Source organism: Jaculus jaculus, chromosome 6 (genome assembly GCF_020740685.1).
Source record: "Jaculus jaculus isolate mJacJac1 chromosome 6, mJacJac1.mat.Y.cur, whole genome shotgun sequence".
NCBI classification, from domain to species: domain Eukaryota; kingdom Metazoa; phylum Chordata; class Mammalia; order Rodentia; family Dipodidae; genus Jaculus; species Jaculus jaculus.
Genome location: NC_059107.1, coordinates 32955900 through 32977773, shown reverse-complemented (window position 1 = coordinate 32977773; position 21874 = coordinate 32955900). Strand labels below are relative to the sequence as shown.

General features: G+C 48.9%; 1 protein-coding gene across 1 annotated transcript in view; it reads right to left on the bottom strand.

Annotated features, from left to right (window-relative positions):
* Nucleotides 1-6427: 6427 nt before the first annotated feature.
* The window catches only part of Catsper3 (cation channel sperm associated 3), a 29480-nt gene continuing 14033 nt past the window's right edge, over nt 6428-21874 (bottom strand). The window contains exons 3-8 of the mRNA XM_045152179.1: nt 16724-16963; nt 10672-10854; nt 9481-9621; nt 9028-9147; nt 7487-7641; nt 6428-6527 (exon numbers count right to left, since the gene is read on the bottom strand). Of these exons, the coding sequence (XP_045008114.1) occupies nt 6428-6527; nt 7487-7641; nt 9028-9147; nt 9481-9621; nt 10672-10854; nt 16724-16963 (939 nt within the window). The remainder of the gene's footprint in view (nt 6528-7486; nt 7642-9027; nt 9148-9480; nt 9622-10671; nt 10855-16723; nt 16964-21874) is intronic.

The window sequence follows — 21874 nt, the reverse complement described above, 5'->3', positions numbered from 1 at the left end:
AAGGTCACTATTCTCCAGCGGGGCAGAGGGGTATGTGTGTGGCCCGTCTTCAAATACCGACTGCCCTAGTGCTGATCTTGGCTACGTGGGTCCTGCTGAGCGCCAGCTTGCCCACCTACGAAACAAGGGAGATCGGTGCATACAGAGAACCTGAAGAACCACGCTCGCTGCGTGGGGAGCCTGGCTCTTCCCCCTTAGCTGTGCAACCTCGGATAGATTACCATCACCCTTTGAACCTCAGTTTTACCACCTGTTTAATGGGAACAATGCACATCCCTGGGGGTTATGGGATTGAAATTGCACACGTGAAGGTAGCTAGCCAGTAAACACAAGAGCTGGCAAGCGGAAGGCGGTATTTCCACAGCCAATAAAGAGAACAGGCTGTACCTCTGGAGTCCTGGCCTGACCTCTTCTGGGGCTGCTCCTCCTCCTCTGGCCCAGCATCAAGATTCAAAGACAGCTTTTTTTTTTTTTTTTTTTTTTTTTTTTTTAGAGAGAGAGAGAGTGATACAGAAATGGGCAGGTAGAGAGAAAGAGAGAATGGACATGCCAGGGCCTTCAGCCACTGCAAATGAACTCCAGATGTATGTGCCCCTTTGTGCAACTGGCTTATGTAGCTCCTAAGGAGTCGAACCGGGGTCCTTTGGATTTGCAAGAAGAAAAGAAAAGAAAGAAAGGAAAAGATATTTGGTGATGTCTCCTCTGCCTCTACCACCCAACTCTCAGAAAGCAGTGACTTGTGAGGATAGGGTCGTGGGTGTCACTAAAAACGAATGGGCCAGTCTGACATCTTCTCAAAAGTCCCTGTATGAGGAAATGCTGCTGAAGAACTCTATGCTTATGACTTCCTGGGATACATCTCAACTGGCTGAAAGTGTAGTAAAGCTAGGCCACCAAATGCTATGCCAGTGAACGCTCCTCCAAATCCTCCAAGTCCTGAGCACTAGGAAGACCAGAATGGAGCTTAATTCTTTTTTAAAAAATATATATGTTATTTATTTATTTGCAAAAGAGAAAGAAGCACAGAGAGAGAGATAATTGGCATGCCAGGGCCTCCAGCCACTGCAAACAAATTCCAGATGCATGAGCCACCTTGTACATCTGGCTTACGTGGGTCCTGGAGAGTTGAACCAGGATCCTTTGGCTTTGCAGGCAAACACCTTAACCACTAAGCCATCTCTTGGGCCCACAGGAGCTTAATTCTTGACTTTGAAATATCAGGGAAGGAGTGGATTCAAGAGCCTTGCTAAATTATGTCAAATGGAGGTTATTTTGTCTATAGACATGAGGGTTTGCACAGATTGTTTTCCAGTTCATTCAAGTTGTTCTTAAAATTTCCCAGTTTAAGGGGTTCTCTTTCTCTGTTCCTCCCTCTCAGTTCTGGGGTTGGAACTCAGGGCACCTGTTAGGCAAGCTATCCATTGCTGAATTGGACTCCCTTACTCCCAGAGCTTCTTTTATATGACTTAAATAAAATCCAGACTCCACATGGTCTAATCTATTACTCATAGGGCACCATTTTTATTTTACTTTGTTTTGTTTTTCTTTCAAGGTAGGGTCTCACTGTATCTCAGACTGACCTAGAACTCACTCTGTTAGTCCCAAGCTGGCCTCCAAGTCACAGCAATCCACCTACCTCTGTCTCCTAAGTGCTGGGATTAAAGACATGTGCCACCACACCCAGCTCTACCATTTTTAAAAGGTACAGTGGGGGCTGGAGAGATGGCTTAGCAGTTAAGTGCTTGCCTGTGAAGCCTAAAGACCCTGGTTCAAGGCTCCATTCCCCTGGACCCACAAAAGCCAGATGCACAAGGTGGCACATGCATCTGGAGTTCGTTTGCAGTGGCTAGAGGCCCTGGCACACACACACATTCTCTCTCTCTCTCTCTTTCTCTCTCTCTCTCTGCTGCTCTCAAATAAATAAATAAAAAATTTTTTAAAAATCTTTAAAAGGTACAGTGGTATAGCAACAAAAAATAATTGAAAAGTAATCTCAATCATGATTTGCCTCTCCCAGATAACAAGTATCCAGTTCTTAACCCACAAGGACACTCAGGTCCCCCTCTCTCATGACAGTCAGGTCAAAGCCAGTGTCCAGAAGGCCCAGGCCCTAAGCCCTCAGGTCCCTCCCCTTTCTCAGCTCCTGGCGGCAGATTCAAACGTTCTCTCTGCTGTGCCTGTTAGTCTGATCATCGGCCATGAACCAAACCCAGGGGCTGGTCAAGGATGGACAATACTCCCCTTGCCGCTCCAGTCCAGGGCTACGCCACTCTCCCATCGGATGAAACAAAAAAGGGCACTTGAGGTAGGGTGGCTGACCAGGCTCAAAGAAATTCTCCTCAGGGAAGAGTGGACCATCAGCGTGTTGAGAAGACCTCCTTAGTCACACTAATCTCCTGCCCTTTTTCTGACCACATCTCCAGATCTTTCCTATAAGAACCGGGGGGAAGGCTTGGCTGTGAGCAGGACACTCAATCTCAGGTTCCCCTGAAGCTTAGGGCAACGTCAAGTGGACAGGCTGAAGATGAGTTAGCCACAGCCCTGCTGGACCCAAGGCCACAGGAGAGAAGGAAGGTCCTTCTTTCCACAGCCAGGCCCAGACAAGCAGAACCACTTCTGCCCCCAGCAAATCAATTGAAGGTCTTGACCAAGCCTGTTTGAGTTGGTGAGAGCTCACATGGGACTTCTAAGCTGCCAGCGTTTGCTCTGCAGGCCGACAGAACCCAACAGGAATGCTGCTACAGGACTCGGCGCCAAGTATCCATCGGTGTCTGCTGCCAGAAGTGCTGGGCCAGCTCCGTGCACGCCCCCCCTCCCAGTTCTCCGCTCCCTGAAAGCCTCTTCTTGTGCTCTTAAAAGTGATTTGCAGGCTGGTGAGATGGCTTAGCGGTTAAGGTGTTTGCCTGCAAAGCCAAAAGACCCAGGTTCAACTCCCCAGGACCCACATAAGCCAGCACAAGGGGGCGCATGCATCTGGAGTTTGTTTTCAGTTGCTGAAGATCCTGGCACACCCATTCTCTCTCCCTCCCTCCCCCCCCCCACTCTCTCTCCCTGCCTATTCCTGTATATCTCTCTCTCAAATAAATAAATACTTTTTAAAAAAGTGACTTGCCATCGGACTCCACATCCCAGGGTCACCTTTCTGGGCCTTGGACTCTATCTGCCCATTCTGAGCCAGTTCCATCTGGAGACCCATTCACATAGGAACCCTCAGCAGATCCTGACCTCCATTCTGCTCCAGCTCATTCATTCCTCCCTGCCACCTTTCAGCTGACCTTCTCAGCCCATGACTCATAGAGGAAAGCAAGGGTAGAGCCAGCTGAGGGCCAGGAAGCACCAGATGGTGAGGTGAGATCTTTTCTTATTTATTATATGAGAGAAGCAGAAAGGGAGAGAGAGAGAGAGAGAGAATAGGTGCAGCATGGCCTCTAACTACTGAAAATAAACTCCAGATGCATGCACCATCTTGTGCATCTGGCTTACATGGGTCCAGGGGAATCAAACCTGGGTCCTTTGTCCTTGTAGGCAAGCACCTTAACTGCTAAGCCATCTCTCCAGCCCTGAAGACATCTTTTCTTGCACTCTTACATGTAATCAATTTGATACTTTAACTGGTAGAGTGTTTTGTTTTGTTTTGTTTTTTGAACCTTAAAAAATATTTTATTTATTTATTGATGACAGAGGCTCTAGCCTCTGCAAACAAACCCCAGATACATGCACCACCATGTGCATCTGGCTTTATATAAGTACTAGGGAATTGAACCTGAGTCCTTAGGCTTTGCAAGCAAACACCTTAATCACTGAGCCATTTCTTTAGACCCCATAACTAGTCAGTTTTCTGACCCCACTTATCAGAGGACAGATACCTTGTCCAACATCACCCATTAAGGAGCCCCAGTCTCCTAGCTCTCAAAGTAGGGCACTTTGTACCTGACCTCTCTGAGGCAAAGTTTTAAATCTTTTGTTCACTTTCAATTGCTATAGGGCATTCCCAGGGCTCCTGATGGGAGCAAGTAGATGTGTTTTAGTGTTTCCTGAGCTAAGATGGCATATGCCCACCATGAGCAATTGACAATGTCTGCATTCCCCCAGGCCTGAACTGGAGCAACTGTCCTGCCTTCCATGCTTACTGGGCTATTATGAGAGCCCTCCTGCAAGTTCCTCCCCAGACACTAAGGCCCTGAGTTTCTCTCCCTATCACAAAAGCAGAGACACCTGACCAAGCTCAAGCCCACCCCTAAGCATCCCCACAGAGGTAACTGAAGGGCACACCTTGCCCTCACGGGCTCTCCACAGCAGGGCAAGGTGTCTCGCCCTTGAAAGTAATCCTTCCTTCACCTTGTTCTCACCATGCTCATTGTGGCCTTAAGGGAGTGAGCATTTGCACATGAAACAATTTCAGTCTTAGAAAATACTCTCCAGCTGGGCAGGCATTTAATCCCAGCATTTGGGAGACAGAGATAGGAGGATCGCTGTGAGTTTGAGGCCATCCTGAGGCTACATGGTGAATTCCAGGTCAGCCTAGGCTAAAGTGAGACCCTACCTCAAAAAAAAAAAGGAAAAGGACTGGAGAGATGGCTTAGCAGTTTAGGCCCTTGCCTGCAAAGCCTAAGGACCCATGTTCAACTCTCTGGATCCCACATAAGCCAGACACACAAAGGTGAGGCAAGCACAAGGTTGCACATGCCCACTAGGTGGCGCAAGCATCTGGAGTGCGATTTCAGTGGCTGAGGCCCTGGTGTGCCAATTCTCTCTCTCTTCCCCTATCTCTCTCTGTGTCTCTCTCAAAAGAAAAAGAAAGAAAAAAAAGGGAGGGAGGAAAGGAGAGAAGAAAGAAAGAAAGGAAGGGAGGGAGGAGGGAGGGAGGGAGGGAGGGAGGGAGGGAGGGAGGGAGGGAGGGAGGGAGGGAGGGAGGGAGGGAGGGAGGGAGGGAGGAAGAAAGGAAAAGAAAATCTACACTCTCTACATTCAAACAAGGAAACTGGGGGATTATCGGCACTGTAACTGGGAGAACCAGCATAAATCATGGGCTTCTCTTCATGGAATAATCAGAGCGTAGCACAGATCACTGAACCACGGTCCACATATGGATGGAACCATGCAAAGGCTCCTTCCCACCTTCTCTTGCTTCCTGACCTGAGGGTATCATCACCCAGGCTGGGAGCCCATTAGCCAGCCATGAGTGCCGTGTGTCTATCCACTCACACACCGCTCCATGTGCTTTCTGATAATTTGGATGCCTAGTGTGTGTGTGGTGGTGTCGGTGGGGGAGATCCTTCTGTATACAGGTACAGGTATGCCCATCTCCCACCCTAGCTCTACTCAGAACCTATCTCCCTCTCTGTCTGAGTGACACTAGTAAGATCACAGGACTTGGGCATATACCCCCACAATGGGTAGAAAGTGAATATTGTCAGAGTTCTGTGCTACCCTGCAGAACGGGGTACCAGCCACCCTGTCCTGCTGAGACCTTCAAGTGGCTCTGCCATGGCAAGCAGCTGACAGGTATTTGGCCAGGTAAAGCACCCAATGCACAGGTGCTGTTGCAGAAAACCCCACCTTTTTTGTTTATCTATTTGAGATTTATTTGAGAGCAACTGACAGAGAGAAAAAGAGGCAGATTTAGAGCTAGAGAGAGAATGGGCACGCCACGGCCTCCAGCCACTGCAAGCGAACTCCAGACGCGTGCGCTCCCTTGTGCATCTGGCTAATGTGGGGAATCGAGCCACGAACCGGGGTCCTTAGGCTTCACAGGCAAGCCATCTCTCCAGCCCAACCCAACCTTTTAAGTGGAGAGTCCTGACTCGTCACAGGAGGGAAGCAGGCTGAACTGCAAGCTGCTGGTGCTGTTTCTCAGGGCCGTGGTAGGAGACGTGCCCACGTGGCCAGTAGCCCACTCCCCCAGGCAGGACTCCACCACACATGGCAAAATCCTGCCACTCATGCCACACACTTTGACATCAGCCTAAGGAAAATCAGTGTACACTTCCAAAGAAAGGACTCCACTGCAGCGGGTACCCACAGAGCCCAGCTCTTCCAGGCTGGGGTGCCTGTGCAGATCAGCTCTAGGGAGTCCTCTTAGTGGCTTCACAGACTCGATGGAGCTTCTGGAGGCTCGCCAGTGACCTGTGAGTCTTTAGACAGCTTCCCCAAGAGCCCAGTGCGTCCTTAGTGCTGGGTCCAAGCAAGCTAGAGTCACTGTGGCCCCAGGATACGGACTCTGGCCAGGGCAAGTCTTAAGCTTCCCACTTCTTATACCCCAGGTTGACTGTATCATAATGTTCCTGTTCAGGCCCAGCGTTCAAATATAAGGAAATACCAATGTGGTAGCAAGTCTAAAAGGGCCAGCTCTGATGGCCTGTGTTTAATGTGGTTTTCCCAGCCTGTGAGAGACCTCAGGTGCCTGAGTACCCCACGCAATGCCCAGCTATGTCTCATCAAATTCTGAGCTTTGGCTCCTCTTCGGGGGCAAGTCTTCAAGCATCAGGCTCAGTACATTCACAATCTCGTAGTACAGCTCTTGAAGCCTGGAGGGTACAGCAGGAGAGGGAGGTCTGAGGGCAATGCAGGCTACACACACACACACACACACACACACACACACACACACGCACTCGCCACTTGCGGCTGTGTGTCCACCACACCACATGGATGTGGGGGTCAGTCAAGAGCAAGGACTTCAGAACTTCAGAGCAGGTCAAGTGGATTGGAACCCTAGACCCGTCCCTCTGCTGGGGCCCCTGACACACGTTATTTCTCCTCACCTATGAGGTTGGATAAATCTCTGGGCTCTACAAGCAGTAACTGTGTGGTGGTTCCCAAACAGTGCCTGGCCTGCTCTTGGGCCAAAAGTGGACATGCCCTGGCTCTTTCCTTTTTTAGTTTCTCTAATATCCAGGATTCCACTGAGAAGACAGACTAACTATGTCTATTCTTGGTCAGGGGTCCAATGTGACTCTGGCCCTGCTGCTGGAGTTTACACCTTCCTTGCTTGGTAAGAGCCAACCACCACCCCAGCTAGCTTACTCTGGGCATAAGTCCTAGCCCAGGTCTTCACGTATATCATTGTCAATCAGTGGCTCCTCATGCAACAGGAAAGTGGCAGACCCTTGTCCCTTGTCCAAAGTCACACAGGAAGATAGTCACAGACCTGGGCCAAGAACTTCAGCCCTTCACTTGCCAGTCAGTGTGTTTTTCCTGTTCTCTGACAAGGGGTAGTGAGAAGGAGCCTGGAGGGTTGAAGAAGCTGGCCTCTGGATACAAGTGAAGGACGGCTGGGAGGCGCAGGGGAGCAGAGTCCCCTCGGCCACAGGCCTAACCACACAATAGCCTGCACGCACATGGAACCCTACACCCCCAGGAAGGACCTTGGCCCACCCACCCACCCTGCACCTTGTTCATCAGGTCCTCGACCTCCTAGGGCATGTGACACACATTGACCTTGAAGAAACCCTGGGGACTAGGAACAGCCGGAGTTGGGACTAACTTGTTGATAGTAGCATCCTGGTTGTCCAGAGTGGAAAAGTAGACATCAATGAAAGGAAGGCTAGTGCCAAACTCATCCAAGACCATCGGGTCCGTGTGCAGAAGGGTTTTCTTGAAGTCCTCCACCAGCTCAGTGAAACTCTTTTTAACATTTTTCTAGAGAAGGGAAGCAAAAGGAGAACTCAGCGACCAAAAGGGGACAGAGATCTGGCGACCCGCCCTGACGGTCCCCAACAGTGGTGGACTCATCCTTACTCTGCTGAGCCTGGACCCCAAAGGACAGCGTAGCTTCGCGAGCCACTGCCCTTGACATGAGGCCAGGAGCAGAGGCGAGAGCCAGAGAGAGTCTAAGTGTGGATAAGTGCACAGGCTCCTCCGGCCCTGGGCAAACCTTGGGCACAGCTGGACTGGGAGAGATCTCCACCTCAGAGGAAAGGCTGAGGAGAGACGTACTGACCAAGACCCAGCAGAACCCCCCAAAGCTAGACTCAGCGTGCAGAGGCAGAAAAGCAATCACTATCCGAAGAGCCCCGCTGTGGAGATCTGCCCACAAAGGGGGGATCTCAACCATAGCACTCAAGACTTCAAGTTGTTCATAGAAACACACACGCACAAATAGAGGGCTGGGGAGATGGCTTAAAGGTGCTTGCCTACAAAGCCTGCCAGCCTGGGTTCAATTCCCCAGTACCTTCGTAAAGCTAGACACACAAACTGGCACACGTGTCTGGAGTCTGTTTGCAGGTCTTGGTTCTCCCTCTCTCTCTCTTTCTCCCAAATAAATAAAAAGAAACACAAAAAAAAAGAAAGGAAGAAAGAAAGAAAGAAGGAAGGAAGGAAGGAAGGAAGGAAGGAAGGAAGGAAGGAAGGAAGGAAGGGCTGGAGATATGGCTTAGTAGTTAATGCGTTTGCCTACAAAGTCAAAGGACCCTGGTTCGATTCTACAGGACCCACATAAGCCAGATGCACAAGAGGACACATGCATCTGGAGTTTGTTTGCAGTGGCTGGAGGCCCTGGCATGCCTGTTCTCTCTCTGTCTCTCTCTCTCTCTCTCTCTCTCTCTCTTTCTCTGCCTCTTTCACTCTCATAAATAAATAAATGTTTAAAAAATCTTTTTAAAAAGATAAAGAAAAAGAGAGGGCCTGAGAGATGGCTTAGCAGTTAAGGCACTTGCCTGCAAAGCTGAAGGACCCAGGTTCGATTCCCCAGGACCCCTGTAAGCCAGATGCACAAGGGGGCGCATGCGTCTGGAGTTTGTTTGCAGTGGCTGGGGGCCCTGGCGCACCCATATTCTCTCTCTTTCTGCCTCTTTCCCTCTCTCGCTCTCTCAAATAAATAAAACATAAAATTAAAAAAAGAAAAGAAGAGAAAGAAAAGTTTGGCACTGGCGGATACAGGTAAGGTATCCTTTGTCTTATCTAAGGCCACATATGCCTGAGGCCACCTGGGCTCAAGTCCTCTTTTCCTGGCTATCCGTTTAGTCCTGTCTGCCCTGCCCATCTGTCTGTCTGTCTGTCTGTTATCTTGCCTGTGGGGCCACCTACCTGTGTGGCCAAGAGCCTGTTGACTTCCTCCTGCTGCCGCTTCAGAATCACCTGCTTCTCCTCCATAAGCGTCAGGTGCCTCTCCGCCATCAGCTCTCGTTCAAATTTTTTGATGGAGTCCTAGCGAGTCGGGAGGTGGAGGTCAGGGGAATGTTCTCGCCACATGCTCTCTCCTCTCGGTCTTGGTCTTTCTCCTCCTAGCCTGCCCTGCTGCTCAGACCTCAGTGGAGGCGGCGGGGTGGGGGGTCTCCCCATAGGGCCAGCCCCTAACTCCAGCTGACACTGTAGTTGAAGTGGCTTCCCAAGCTCCACTGGCCTGCCAGCCCCACTGCGGGGACAATGAGCTTCGGGACAAGAGTTGAGTGCGTGTGGTCCAACCTCCACTCCACCTTAGGAGCCTTGTCTGCTCGCCTCCACCGGACCGTGCTCCACCCACTGACAGCATGCGCTCACCTCCGTGTGCATGATCATCACGCCCACAAACATGTTGAGGAAGATGAAGGAGGCGAGCAAGACGAAGATGATGGTGAAAGCCCGGCTCACAGCAAAATTCCGCTGGTCCAATTCTTTCTGCAGGTCTGTCCAGCCGTCAACCTGGCCAGGCAGAGCAGGGTACGCTGAGTGGCAAAGCCCAGCAGAGTAGACCTCCCGACCACCTTTGCCAGAGGAGCCTCAGCCCCACCAAGGAGGCAACTGCCTCGGTTTCCATATCAGCCCTTCAAAGCCTCCCCACCCACTGGCTGTATCCTAGCCAAGGTGGCCTGCAAGTTCAGAGGTCTGCTAAGTAAGGGCCAGCATGTCCAAGGGGGTCTCTTCCTTCAAACCTCCTATTCCCCCCCAAAAAATTAGATGGGCCCATCTTTAAAAACATATTTAAGAACTACTATCTTTTAAAAGAAAAACATGCCCACCAGGCGTGGTGGCGCACGCCTTTAATCCCAGCACTCAGGAGGCTGAGGTAGGAGGAGCGCTGTGAGTTCGAGACCACCCTGAGATGACAGAGTGAATTCCAGGTCAGTCTGAGCTAGACTGAGACCCAACCTCAAAAAAAACACAAATAAATAAATAAATAAAAGAAAAACATATTTTTATTTATTTGCAAGCAGAAAAAGGGGGGGATAATGGGTGCACTAGGACCTCTTGGCACTGCAAATTATCTCTAGATGCATGCACCACCTTGTGCATCTGGCGTCACGTGGGTTCTGGGAATCGAACCTAGGCCATGAGGCTTTGCAAGCAGGCGCCTTTAACCAGTGAGCCCCCTCTCTAGTACAACCCAACTCCTTACTGAGCTCAACATGTTCTAGACTTTTAGACTCAGGTCTTGCTTCTGGGTGGAACTGTGGCAGCTTATTTTCAAAGAGGCCATGTGGGTTTTTAATCTCTTAAGTGTCATCCAAATTAAGTATCACTTGAGAACTCTGATAAGTTTGATTACCCTGAGGGACATAAGGAAGGATCTAAGAAGTCACATGCTTAGAGACTAGCCCTGGGATGTCAACCCCCTGCTTACCTGTACCCAACTACCCATCTGAACATGGGGAAGCCCCCCCACCCAAGATCCCCAGCAAGTCTACATGCTCACACCTCCTGGGCAGTTCTTTCTTAACACTCTACCCTCATCACTCTTCCCAAACACCATACCGTGGCCAAACTAAAGAGGGTGAAGAAAGCCGCAGCCAGGTTCCCCCAGTTATTCAGGTCAGCCTTATCGGTCGTTCCAAATAGGCAGAATCCCAAAATGGCAAAGATGAACATGAGCAGAAAGAGGAGGGTCAGCACAGAGACCACCGTGTAGACTGTCTGTCCTACGGCCGTGATGAGCGTCTGCAAGGCAAGGACACCGCAGCTGGGTAAGGGTGCCCGGCTGGGCCAGTTCTGAGAATGGAGGTGCAGCCAACCCAGTTCACAGCCATCCTGGGGATCTGGAGCCATGTGTTGTACATCACAGATGCTAAATACGTATCTGTTGAATGGATGGATTGAATGAGTGAAGAGTCTGTGCCCAGATTGAGGGCTGCATCCCTCTCCAGGTGGCACGCCCCCTCAGTCATGGGCACATTGCACATATCATCAGGTCTGGGGTGGACCGTGCATCAGCACCTCCGACCACCCCACCTGAAGCCAGCCTGGCTCTGGAGTCCTTCCGGGATGCTGCGCTCTTGCTTCTCAGCCTGACGGCCAGGCTGCCTGCTCTCTGCTCCACCTCCAGGAGCACTTAGGTAACTGCCATGCAACCGAGTGGAGAAGACCAAAGAGAACATGCATCCTCATTCTTTCTGCTCACCTGCGCTGCCCTGGAGGTCACGGCACGTAGCTCCTCACGGTCCATTCACCATGCTCCGGAGTCTTGCATGGATTTAAGTGTGTGTGTGCGTATGTGTGTGTGTTCTGTTTTCGTTTTTCAAGGTAGGGTCCTGAATCCCCTCTATAGTCTCAGGGTGGCCTTGAACTCATAGTGACCCTCCTACCCCTGCCTCCCGAGTGCTGGGATTAAAGATGTGCGCCACCACACCTGGCCTGAACTTAATTTTAAGGTACACAGTTGTTATCATTTTTACAGGATGAGGTGTCAAGAGGCTCACAGACGCCAACTGTCTTGGCCCTGGCCTCACTCAGTAAGAGTAAGGATCAAGTCCTAAGCCCCTTTGTCCCCTGCCACCACCTCCAACCACCTGTGACCCTGAGCATGGTGACCCTTCACTGGCTTAGAACTAGAAAATAGCTACTTGTAGCTGGACGTAGGACAATGAAGTATGGATGGTTTGGGGTACTCTGAAAGGTGGTAAAACCAGGCTACCCTGCATGCCAGCTGATCTGTGCCTACCCTTATCCCTCCAAAAGAGAAGTAAGGGGCTGGAGAGATGGCTTAGCGGTTAAGCGCTTGCCTGTGAAGCCTTAGGACCCCGGTTCGAGGCTTGTTTCCCCAGGACCCATATTAGCCAGATGCACAAGGGGGTGCACGCATCTGGAGTTCATTTGCAGTGGCCGGAAGCCCTGGTGCACCCATTCTCTCTCTCTCTCTATCTGCCTCTTTCTCTCTGTGTCTGTCACTTGCAAATAAATAAATAAAATTTTTCAAAAAAGAGAGAGGTAAGATCGGGTGGGGGAGGGTAACTGCCTCTCTCCCTGTTAAGCAGAGAGAACCTTCTCAAAATGATACGATTTAAATATAAAATATCCCCTGTGAGCTCATGTACTTGGGGTTTGGTTGCAAGCTGGTAGGCTTGTATTATTTATTTATTTAAGAGAGAGAGAGAGAGAGAGAGAGAGAGACAGTGGTATACCAGGACCTCATGCCACTGCAAACAAACTCCAGACACACATCAGACACATGCACCACTTTGTGCATCTGGCTTTTTGTGGATACTGGGGAACTGAACCTAGGTCGGCGGGCTTTGTTTACAAGCGAGTGCCTTAAACTGCTGAGTCATCTCCCCAGCCCTGATAGGCTTATAGAAAGTGGCCGGATCCTGAGAACACTGACCTAATCAATGGACTGATCACTTCATAGTATGATGAATTCGTGGATGGTGGTGAAAAGTGGAAAGTGGAGCCCAGAGGGGGCAGTACGTCACTGTGGGGGAGGCTGTCCTGGGGACTTTATCTTGCCTTGGCCCCTTCCTATATTCCCTTTAATCTGTGACACACACAGGCCAACAGAACCAATAACTGTGGTCTGAAGCCATGAGCAAAAGTAAGGACTCCTTTTCCTTTCAGTTGTTCTCCCAAGTATCGAGTTCATGGCCACGGAAAGCTAATACACAAGACCTAGTCAAGTGTTGCCCCCTCAGGAGAAACGCAGCGATGGGGTGTGGTGTACAGGTGAGGTCTGCAGAGGCAGGACGATGAGGTTCTGAGGGGTAGAACCTGGAGTGTGTGCAGGTCAGAAAGGCTGTGCTGCGTCTCCCACCTCTAGGCTGGTACCTCTTCCCTCACAACTGAACGGCCCTGAAAAGATAGAGGGAGGAAGGGAGATCATGGTCTCCCCCAGCAAGACCCTTGACATCTGGTCATGGTCACATTCTCTCCCTGTCTCTCTCTCTCTCTCTCTCTCAGTAGGGGCTCACTCTAGCTCAGGCTGACTCTTCTTTGGCTTATTTGCCTGTGTGTGTGCGCATGTGGGTACACACACATCAGTGTGTTTTGCTGCTTGTGCCACTTTTTGTGTCTGGCTCAGGCTCGCATGAGTGACTTGGGAATTGAACACAGGCCATCAGGCTTTGCAAGCAAGGCCCTTTAAGCACTGAGCGATCCTCCCAGCCCTGCCATGGTCATGTTCTTCCAGCAAGATCCATCCAGGTTTCATCAGCATGCACTTTGGAAAGATACAGAAAATGACCCCCGCAAGTGTCTGCCCCCTCCCCCACATCCCATGGGCCTCATCTGAAAATCCTCACTCCTAGCACCTCTCTGCATGGAGGGTGCCCACAAGTTTAGGGATCACCCCTTGCCTTACCCTTGAAGCTCCCGCCTCTGAGACAAAGACTCTGTTTCTTGGCACAGCTACCCACTTTCCTGATGTCTTTCTTTTCTTTCTTTTTGTTTTTTAATTTTATTTATTTGCAAGGCGGGAGGAATGGGCACACCAGGGCCTCTTGCTGCTGCAAACAAACTCCAGGTGCTCATGTCACCTTGTGTATCTGGCTTTACGTGGGTCCTGGGGGATTGAACTCAGTCTGACAGGCTTTGCAAGCAAGTGCCTTTAACCCCTGAGCCATCTCTCCAACTTCCCTTGATGTCTTCAAATCTCTGCCTCCAAGCTCACCATGCTGACCCATCCTGGAGGCCTTGAGCATTGTTGCGGATGACGTGCCATCTGCCAGGTCTTTTCATCCTTGGTCTTCCCGTAGTGAGACTTGAACCACTCCAGGCCCATACTTCTTTGGTGCCCAACCCCTGTACAAATGGGGCTACACTTCACACTGGGTGATCATCTCCTCACCCCAAGGTGCCTACCACTTGATGCTAGGTCCCAGAGACCCCAGGCTTCTTTCCTGTCATTCTTCCTTACTCTTGATCCTACCAACACAGCCTCCAATGGCAGTGCAGGGTCTGCCCCTAGCTCTCAAATAAGGGCTTTGAAGTAAAAAGTGTCAGGATTTGGTGTGCAGACCACTCCCCCCGATGCTGAAGCATTTCTGCTCTGGGCTCTGAGTATGGGACATCATTGCAAGAATCCTGGCAAAAGGGTAGTGGCAGGGATTTTTTTTTTTTATGTAGGGCTAGAGAGATGGCTTAGTGGTTAAGGTGCTTGCCTGCAAAGCCAAAGGACCCAGGTTTGATTCTCCAAGATCCATGCTAGCCAGATGCATATGGTGGTACATGTGCATGGAGTTCATTTGCAGGCCCTGGTGCACCCATTCTCTCTCTCAAATATATATATATTTTAAAGATTTAGACAAATCTAATCCAGGCGTGGTGGTGCACACTTTTAATCCCAGCACTCAGGAGGTAGAGGTAGGAGGATCGCCATGAGTTTGAGGCCACCCTGTGACTAGGTAGTGAATTCCAGGTCAGCCTGGGCTAGAGTGAGACTCTTCCTTGAACCCTCCCTCCCCCCCCCCCAAAAAAAAATTTAGATAAATCAGTAACAACTCAGGAGACCATGCAGCAAGATTTTTGAGGGAGAAAAGTCAAAGATGACACTGAGATCTATGACTTGTCAACTGAATGAATGGGGTTGTGATGCACACTTCACCAGAAGACACACCTCTATAGAGGGAGCCAGGGTTCAGGGATTTGGAGCTGGGGTGAGTGGAGCTCACATGATGAGCTTGTAGTTTAGACATGTGTCTAAGAAACATATGAGATGTCTGTTGTAGATAGCTTCACGTTGGTGGGATGAACTTCCAGACGCAATTTCTGGGGTGGGGGGGAGGGAATGAGATTTATTTCAAGCTTACAGGAGAAGTTCCGTAGACAGCAGACGAAGCTGGCTCCTTTTCACAGATCCAAGCAGAGAGAAAAATTACAACCAGCAAAACACCAGCACTAGCAAACACACATCAAAAAGCAGAAGCATAAATACCCATAGCAAAATAGCAGGGACCACCCCCTCTCCAGAAGTCAGTCTGTTCTGCATACCTTTGGGCAAGAGATCAGATCCACTCTCAAACATACCTTAGGGCTGGACCCCAGGATCCACCTCCAGTGACACCTTCTCCAGTCGGTGGGGCTGGAGACCCAAGTTACAAGCTTTACTAAAATATGAGTCTATGGGAGACATGCATTCAAGCTATCACAATGTCCAAAGGACAATTGAGTCTGAAGGTCACAGAGAGAGGTCTGGGGCAGGTAGAGTCCTAGAAAGTAGAAAAGATTACCCAGAGAGAATATATAGAGGGGAGAGAGAATACAAGACACAACCCTGAGAACACAGAGCTCTGGGCCAGACCAAGAAAAGCCAAATGCAGAAGAAGAGAGGATGCCAAGGGAGGTGGCCAGTGGGAAATGGGACCGGAAGTGGGGTGCCTTTATACAGAAGCCTGGCCAGTAAGGGAAGAAGAGGGAGGGCTGGTCATGTGTGCACACGCAGGCACATGATTACAAGAGTGCAAGGAACGAGTCGCTGTGAGTGTGTGCCAAGGGGTGCTCTCGCATATTCAGGACCTAGGTAAGGGGCAATCTCAACAGGATATATGACACACCCTGACTGGACAAATAGGCCCAGACCAGCCCCTTCCTGGAGAGCAGATGCCAGGGCAAACACACTGTGTGTAGGATACATGCCTGTGGGCCTGGCTGATGGTAAGGATTTCAGCACTGTAACTTGTTCAGGAATATTCTGAGCCAAGGAAAACCTGGTCATTCAATGACCTCAACAACTCGGGGACATGGTGGGAGCAGCACTTTTAGGCCTCAACAAAATGAGGAGAGTATTCCCATCAAATGTGACAGACCAGGTCACTAGGTCAAAGCCGGCCAAACACTGCCAAGTCCTGGGCACACAGCTCACAGGGTCTGCACCACATGAAAGGAAAGACAGCCACTGTAACATGGGAAGGAAGAAAAACTTCAATGGCCTCTAGAGTCAGATATGCCTTTTACACCTCAGCCCTGGCATTGAACAGCTGAGTGACCTTGACCTCAATTTATTATCTGTAAAATAGACCTAATACCTTTCTTACCACTGTTTTAATTAATTTTTTTAAGATTTATTTTTATTTATTTATTAGAGATCAAGAGAGAGAGAGAATGGGCGCACCAGGGCCTCTAGACACTGCAAATGAACTCCAGATGCATGTGCCACCATGTGTATCTGGCTTATGTGGGACCTGAAGAATTGAACCTGGGTCCTTAGGCTTTGCAGGCATGTGCTTTAACTGCCAAGCCATCTCTCCAGCCCCTTAATTTATTGATTACTTGACTTATCTTTTTATTTGCAAGACAGAGAGAGAAAACTTATTAGTGTGCCAGGGCCTCTCGCCACAGCAAACGAACTCCAGACACATTGGCCACCTTAGGTGTCTGGCTTTACGTGGGTACTGGGGAATCAGACCGACTCCATCGGGCTTTACAAACAAGCGCCTTGAACTCCTGAGCCATCTCTCCAGCCCCAATTACCACTGTCTTCAAACTGAGAAAATACTGGAAAAGATCAGCCTGCCAATTTTTGGGAGGACTCATTGAAAGGAAGGTGAGTCAAATCATTATTTCTGAAAGGGGTAGCAGTATGTCACCCTGAAACACTCACCCTGATGCCTCGGCTATAAGAGACAAGCTTAAGGATCCTCAGAGACTGTATGCCATCAGCGATGTTGAGGCTTCTGTAGTGCTTGCCCTTGACCTTTCGGAGGACATAGGGGATCACAATAATGATGATGATGACCACATCCAGCACATTATAGCCATTCTTCCAGTACTCAGTGGGGTCCACGTAGACCTTCATGAGGAACTCGGAGGCATAGATAGCGACAAAAAGGACCTCTGAGATCTGCAGGGTGGTAAGGTTTAGAGAGGTCAAACTCAATGCAGAGCTCTCTAGTCCTGGCCCTTCTCCTCCCAGGGCCTCCCAATCTCGTGTGGAGAAGGAGCCATCCGAGCGCTCAAGAGCACGTGAGAGTGAGTATGCCTGACTCTCTTCCCTTTCTGTGGCCCATCTAAGCCTGGGGTTAGGCTTGACTGCAGATGCTCAGGAATAACTGACAGCCGACTGACTGACTGACTGACTAACAAATCCAGGACCCAGCCAGTATTCAACATGTCAGGCCACCTAACTATAAATATTTTCTAAGAGAAGGTTCCAAGTGTTCTCCGGCCATTCTGAATACATGACCATTAAGAAATATGAATCGGGCGTGGTGGTGCACGCCTTTAATCCCAGCACTCGGGAAGCAGAGCTTGGAGAATTGTCTTGAGTTCGAGACCACCCTGAGACTCCATAGTGAATTCCAGGTCAGCCTGGGCAAAAGCGAAACCCTACCTCAAAAAGCCAAAAAAAAAAAAAAAAGTATGAAAATATCTGGGCTAGAGAGATGGCTTAGTAGTTAAGGCACCTGCCTGTGAAGTCTAAAGACCTAGGTTCCATTCCCCAGGCCCCACATAAGCCAGATGCCCAAGGTGGCTCACGTATGTGGAGTTCATTTGCAGTGGCTAGAGGCCCTGGCATGCACATTCTCTCCCCCACGCCTCTCACTCTCTCTCCCTCTTTCTCTTTCAAATAAATAAATTAAAATATTTTTAAATTTTTTTGTTTATTTTTATTTATTTATTTGAGAGTGACAGAGAGAGAAAGAGGCAGAGAGAGAGAGAGAACAGGCGCACCAGGGCCTCCAGTCACTGCAAACGAACTCCAGACACGTGCGCCCCCTTGTGCATCTGACTAACGTGGGTCCTGGGGAATCGAGCCTCGAACCGGGGTCCTTAGGCTTCACAGGCAAGCACATAACCGCTAAGCCATCTCCCCAGCCCTAAAATATTTTTAAATGAAAATATCTAGTTATATTTAATCCATTGGCTTAATCAGATATACTTAAACATCAATTAATTAAAGTCATCTGTCTTTGAGCATTCTCCTTTTTTTACACATTTTTATTTATTTGAGAGAGAGAAAGAGCTAGAATGGGTACATCAGGGCTTCTTGCCACTGGAAACAAACTTTAAGCACATATGCCTGGATTTACCTGGGTACTGAGAAATCAAACTGGACCAGCAGGCTTTGCAAGCAAGAGCCTTATCCACTGGGCCATCTCCCCAGCCCCTTTCTCCTCTTTTTCCCCCACACTTATACTGTAAGAACCAATCTACTTCGAATTCTTCTCACCCATCTACAAAACCCAATGGCTTCATTGTTGCCAACAAGTCCCTTCTGAGACATTTAAGACTTATCACTTAAATTCACTTTCCCCTCATCCAGAATGCGCTCATTATTCATTCACTCATGACAGAAAAATCTTTGATTCATTGTCAAGCAAGCACTGTTTCGTGCACTTGGAAATGAATAATTAAAAAGACAGAAACTTTGAAAGAAAAAAAAAAAGAAGAAGATAGAAACTGTCCTAAGAAGCTTACAGTCTTGCAAGGAAGCCAGAGAAAAACATGTCTGAACAAATACACAGAATCCATCAGGTAGGAAAGAAAATAAACCACCAAAGAGTCAGACTATTGTGTTGGGACAGGAGCCGACGCAGCTGTTTTCCTGAAGGTGGTCTCAGGCTGGGAGATGGCTCCGTGGTTGCAGGCACTTGCTTTCAGAGCTTACCCACCTTGGTTCAGTTCCTCAGCACCCATGTAAAGCCAGGCACTCAAAATGGCACATGTATCTGGAGTTCGTTTGCAGTGATAAGAGGTCCTGGCACACCCACGCTCACTTCTTCTTTGCTTGCAAATAGCTAAAAATTTGAAAGATGATCTAAACCAGGACTAGAGCCCAAATAAAAATTGGAGGGAGGGCGTAGGCTGGAGAGATTTCTCAGTGGTTAGGGCACTTGCCTACAAAGTCTAACAACCCAGGTTTGATTCCTTAGTACCCACGTGAAGCCAGATACACAAAGTAGCGCATGAATCTGGAGTTTGTTTGCAATGGTTAGAGGCCCTGGCACACCCATTCTCTCTCTCTCTCTCTCTCTCTCTCTCTCTCTCTCTCTCTTTGCAAATAAATAAAAATTTAAAAAAGAAGCCTTTGAAAAAAGGAGAGATGGTTGAGTGGTTAAGGAGCTTGCCAGCAAAGTCTAAGGACCCAGGGTCTAATCCCCATACCCACGTAAGCCAGATGCACAAGATGCATCTGGAGTTCATTTGCAGTGGCTAGAGGCCCTGGCACAACCATTCTCTCCCACCCCCTCATCTATCTCTTTCTCTCTTAAATAAATAAATAATATTTAATTTAAAAAAATTAATTGGCCAGGCACGGTGGTGCACACCTTTAATCCCAGCACTTGGGAGACAGAGGCAGGAGGATCGCCATGAGTTCGAGGCCACCCTGAGACTCATAGTAAATTCCAGGTCAGCCTGAGTTAGAGTGAGATGCTACCTCGGAAAGCAAAAACAAAACAAAACAAAAAAATTAACTGGGGCTGGAGAGATGGCTTAGCGGTTAAGCGCTTGCCTGTGAAGCCTAAGGACCCCGGTTCGAGGCTCGGTTCCCCAGGTCCCACGTTAGCCAGATGCACAAGGGGGCGCACGTGTCTGGAGTTCGTTTGCAGAGGCTGGAAGCCCTGGCGCGCCCATTCTCTATCTCTCCCTCTATCTGTCTTTCTCTCTGTGTCTGTCGCTCTCAAATAAATAAATAAAAAATTAAAAAAAAAATTAATTGGAGGCAGCCTGGTGTGGTGGCACAAGCCTTTAATCCCAGCACTCTGCAAGCAGAGGTAGGAGGATTGCTGAGTTTAAGGCCAGTGTGGGACTACATAGTGAATTCTAAGTCAGCCTGGACTAGAGTGAGACCCCACCTAGAAAAACCAAAATAATAATTTATTATTATTATTAAAGGAGGGATTTGGCACTTAAAGGTGCTCGTTTGCAAAGCTTGCTGGTCCAGGTTGAATTCCCAAGCCACTTACATAAGCCAGCATGGTCCTTGCATGCCCCACCCTCCACAAATGCAAAAAATAAGGGTGTTTTTAAATTGAAGGGCATGTCAAGGAAGTCAAGGCACAGAGACTTCAATATCCCAAAGGGCTCTGATGTATGCGTGGGGGCCCAGGGCACGCCTAGAGCAGTGAGGGAGGACAGCCAGAGTTTGAGAGAACCTGGGGCTGCAGTTGAGGTCTAGGTCAACCTGGGCTGGTGTACACCCCAACTAGAAAAAATAAAGAGCCCTAAGGGGAAAGGAGGTTTTTTTCAGAAGTACCAGAAGCCTCCCGGCTACATAAAGGGGGGAAGATAGGGCTAGAGGGATGGCTTAGCAGTTAAGGCACTTGCATGAAAAGCCAAAGGACCCTGGTTTAATTCCCCAGGACCCACATAAGCCAGATGCACCAAGGTGGCATATATGTCTGGAGTTCCTTTACAGTGAATATATATATATATATTCATATATATATGAATATATATATATATATGAATATATGAGAATATATATATAATATATATATATATAATATATATATATTCTTCTTAGAAAAGAAGAGAAGGGCTGGAGAGATGGCTTAGCAGTTAAGACACATGCCTGCGAAGCCTAAAGACCCCGGTTCAATTCTCCAGGTCCCATAGAAGCCAGATGCACAAGTTGGCACATGTGTCTGGAGTTCAATTGCAGTGACTATAGGCCCTGGTATGCTCATTTCTTGCTCTTTCTCTCTCTCTCTCTCCCTCCCTTTGTCTTTCTCCTTCTCTCTGTCTCTAATAAAGAAATAAAAATAAATCATTTTAAAAATTTAAAAAGAAGGGCTGGAGAGATGGCTTAGCGGTTAAGCGCTTGCCTGTGAAGCCTAAGGACCCCGGTTTGAGGCTCGGTTCCCCAGGTCCCACATTAGCCAGATGCACAAGGGGGCGCACGTGTCTGGAGTTCGTTTGCAGAGGCTGGAAGCCCTGGCACGCCCATTCTCTCTCTCTCTCCCTCTATCAGTCTTTCTCTCTGTGTCTGTCGCTCTCAAATAAATAAATACAAATTTAAAAAAAAAATTTAAAAAGAAGAGAACACTGAAGTAATCAAAGGCAGACTTTAGAGATCTGAAAAGGAATTGAGGAATTTTGAGCACAGGAGAGATAAGTGATGCATATTTTTAACAGATCTCAGCTGCAGCTCAGTGGAGGACTTTGTGGAGGAGCTGGCAAGAAGAGAAACTGGGGGGCTGCAGAAATAGCTCAGTGGTTGGGGGAACATGTTTGCAAAGGTTGCCGGCCCTGGTTCAATTCCCCAGAACCCACATAAAGACAGACACAAAAGTAGTGCATGTGTTTGGAGTTTGTTTGCAGTGACAAGAGACCCTGGAGCACCCATACACACACACACTGACACGGGCAAATAAACAGATGAATGAATGAACTGGGAGGTGAGGCAAGGAGGTGACAGTCAGCCAGGCAAGAGGTGTGGGAGAGAAGAGAGGATGGATTCAGGGAAAGTGCTGAGGGACAGAGGAGGAACCAAGAAACCCTAAGGATCCGAAGCAGCAACCCAGTCAACATGGGTCTTTGAGGTGAGCATGATGAGGTGGAGAGGCGCATTTTTGGAAAAGTCTAGCTTGACAATGGTCTCTGACCTCCGTCACACTTAACTTCACTGTTTCCTAATACCCTGGGGTTTACGCAATGCAGTTCATAACACTGGAGTACAATTTTCCTTTTTCACACTCTCCTCGTCTACTTTGGCATGAAGGTTGGAGAAGGTTTACAAGTCGGCTTGCTGCGGTGGTTTGAAGGCAGTGTCCTCATAGCCTGAGGTGTTTGTGATTTAGATCTACTC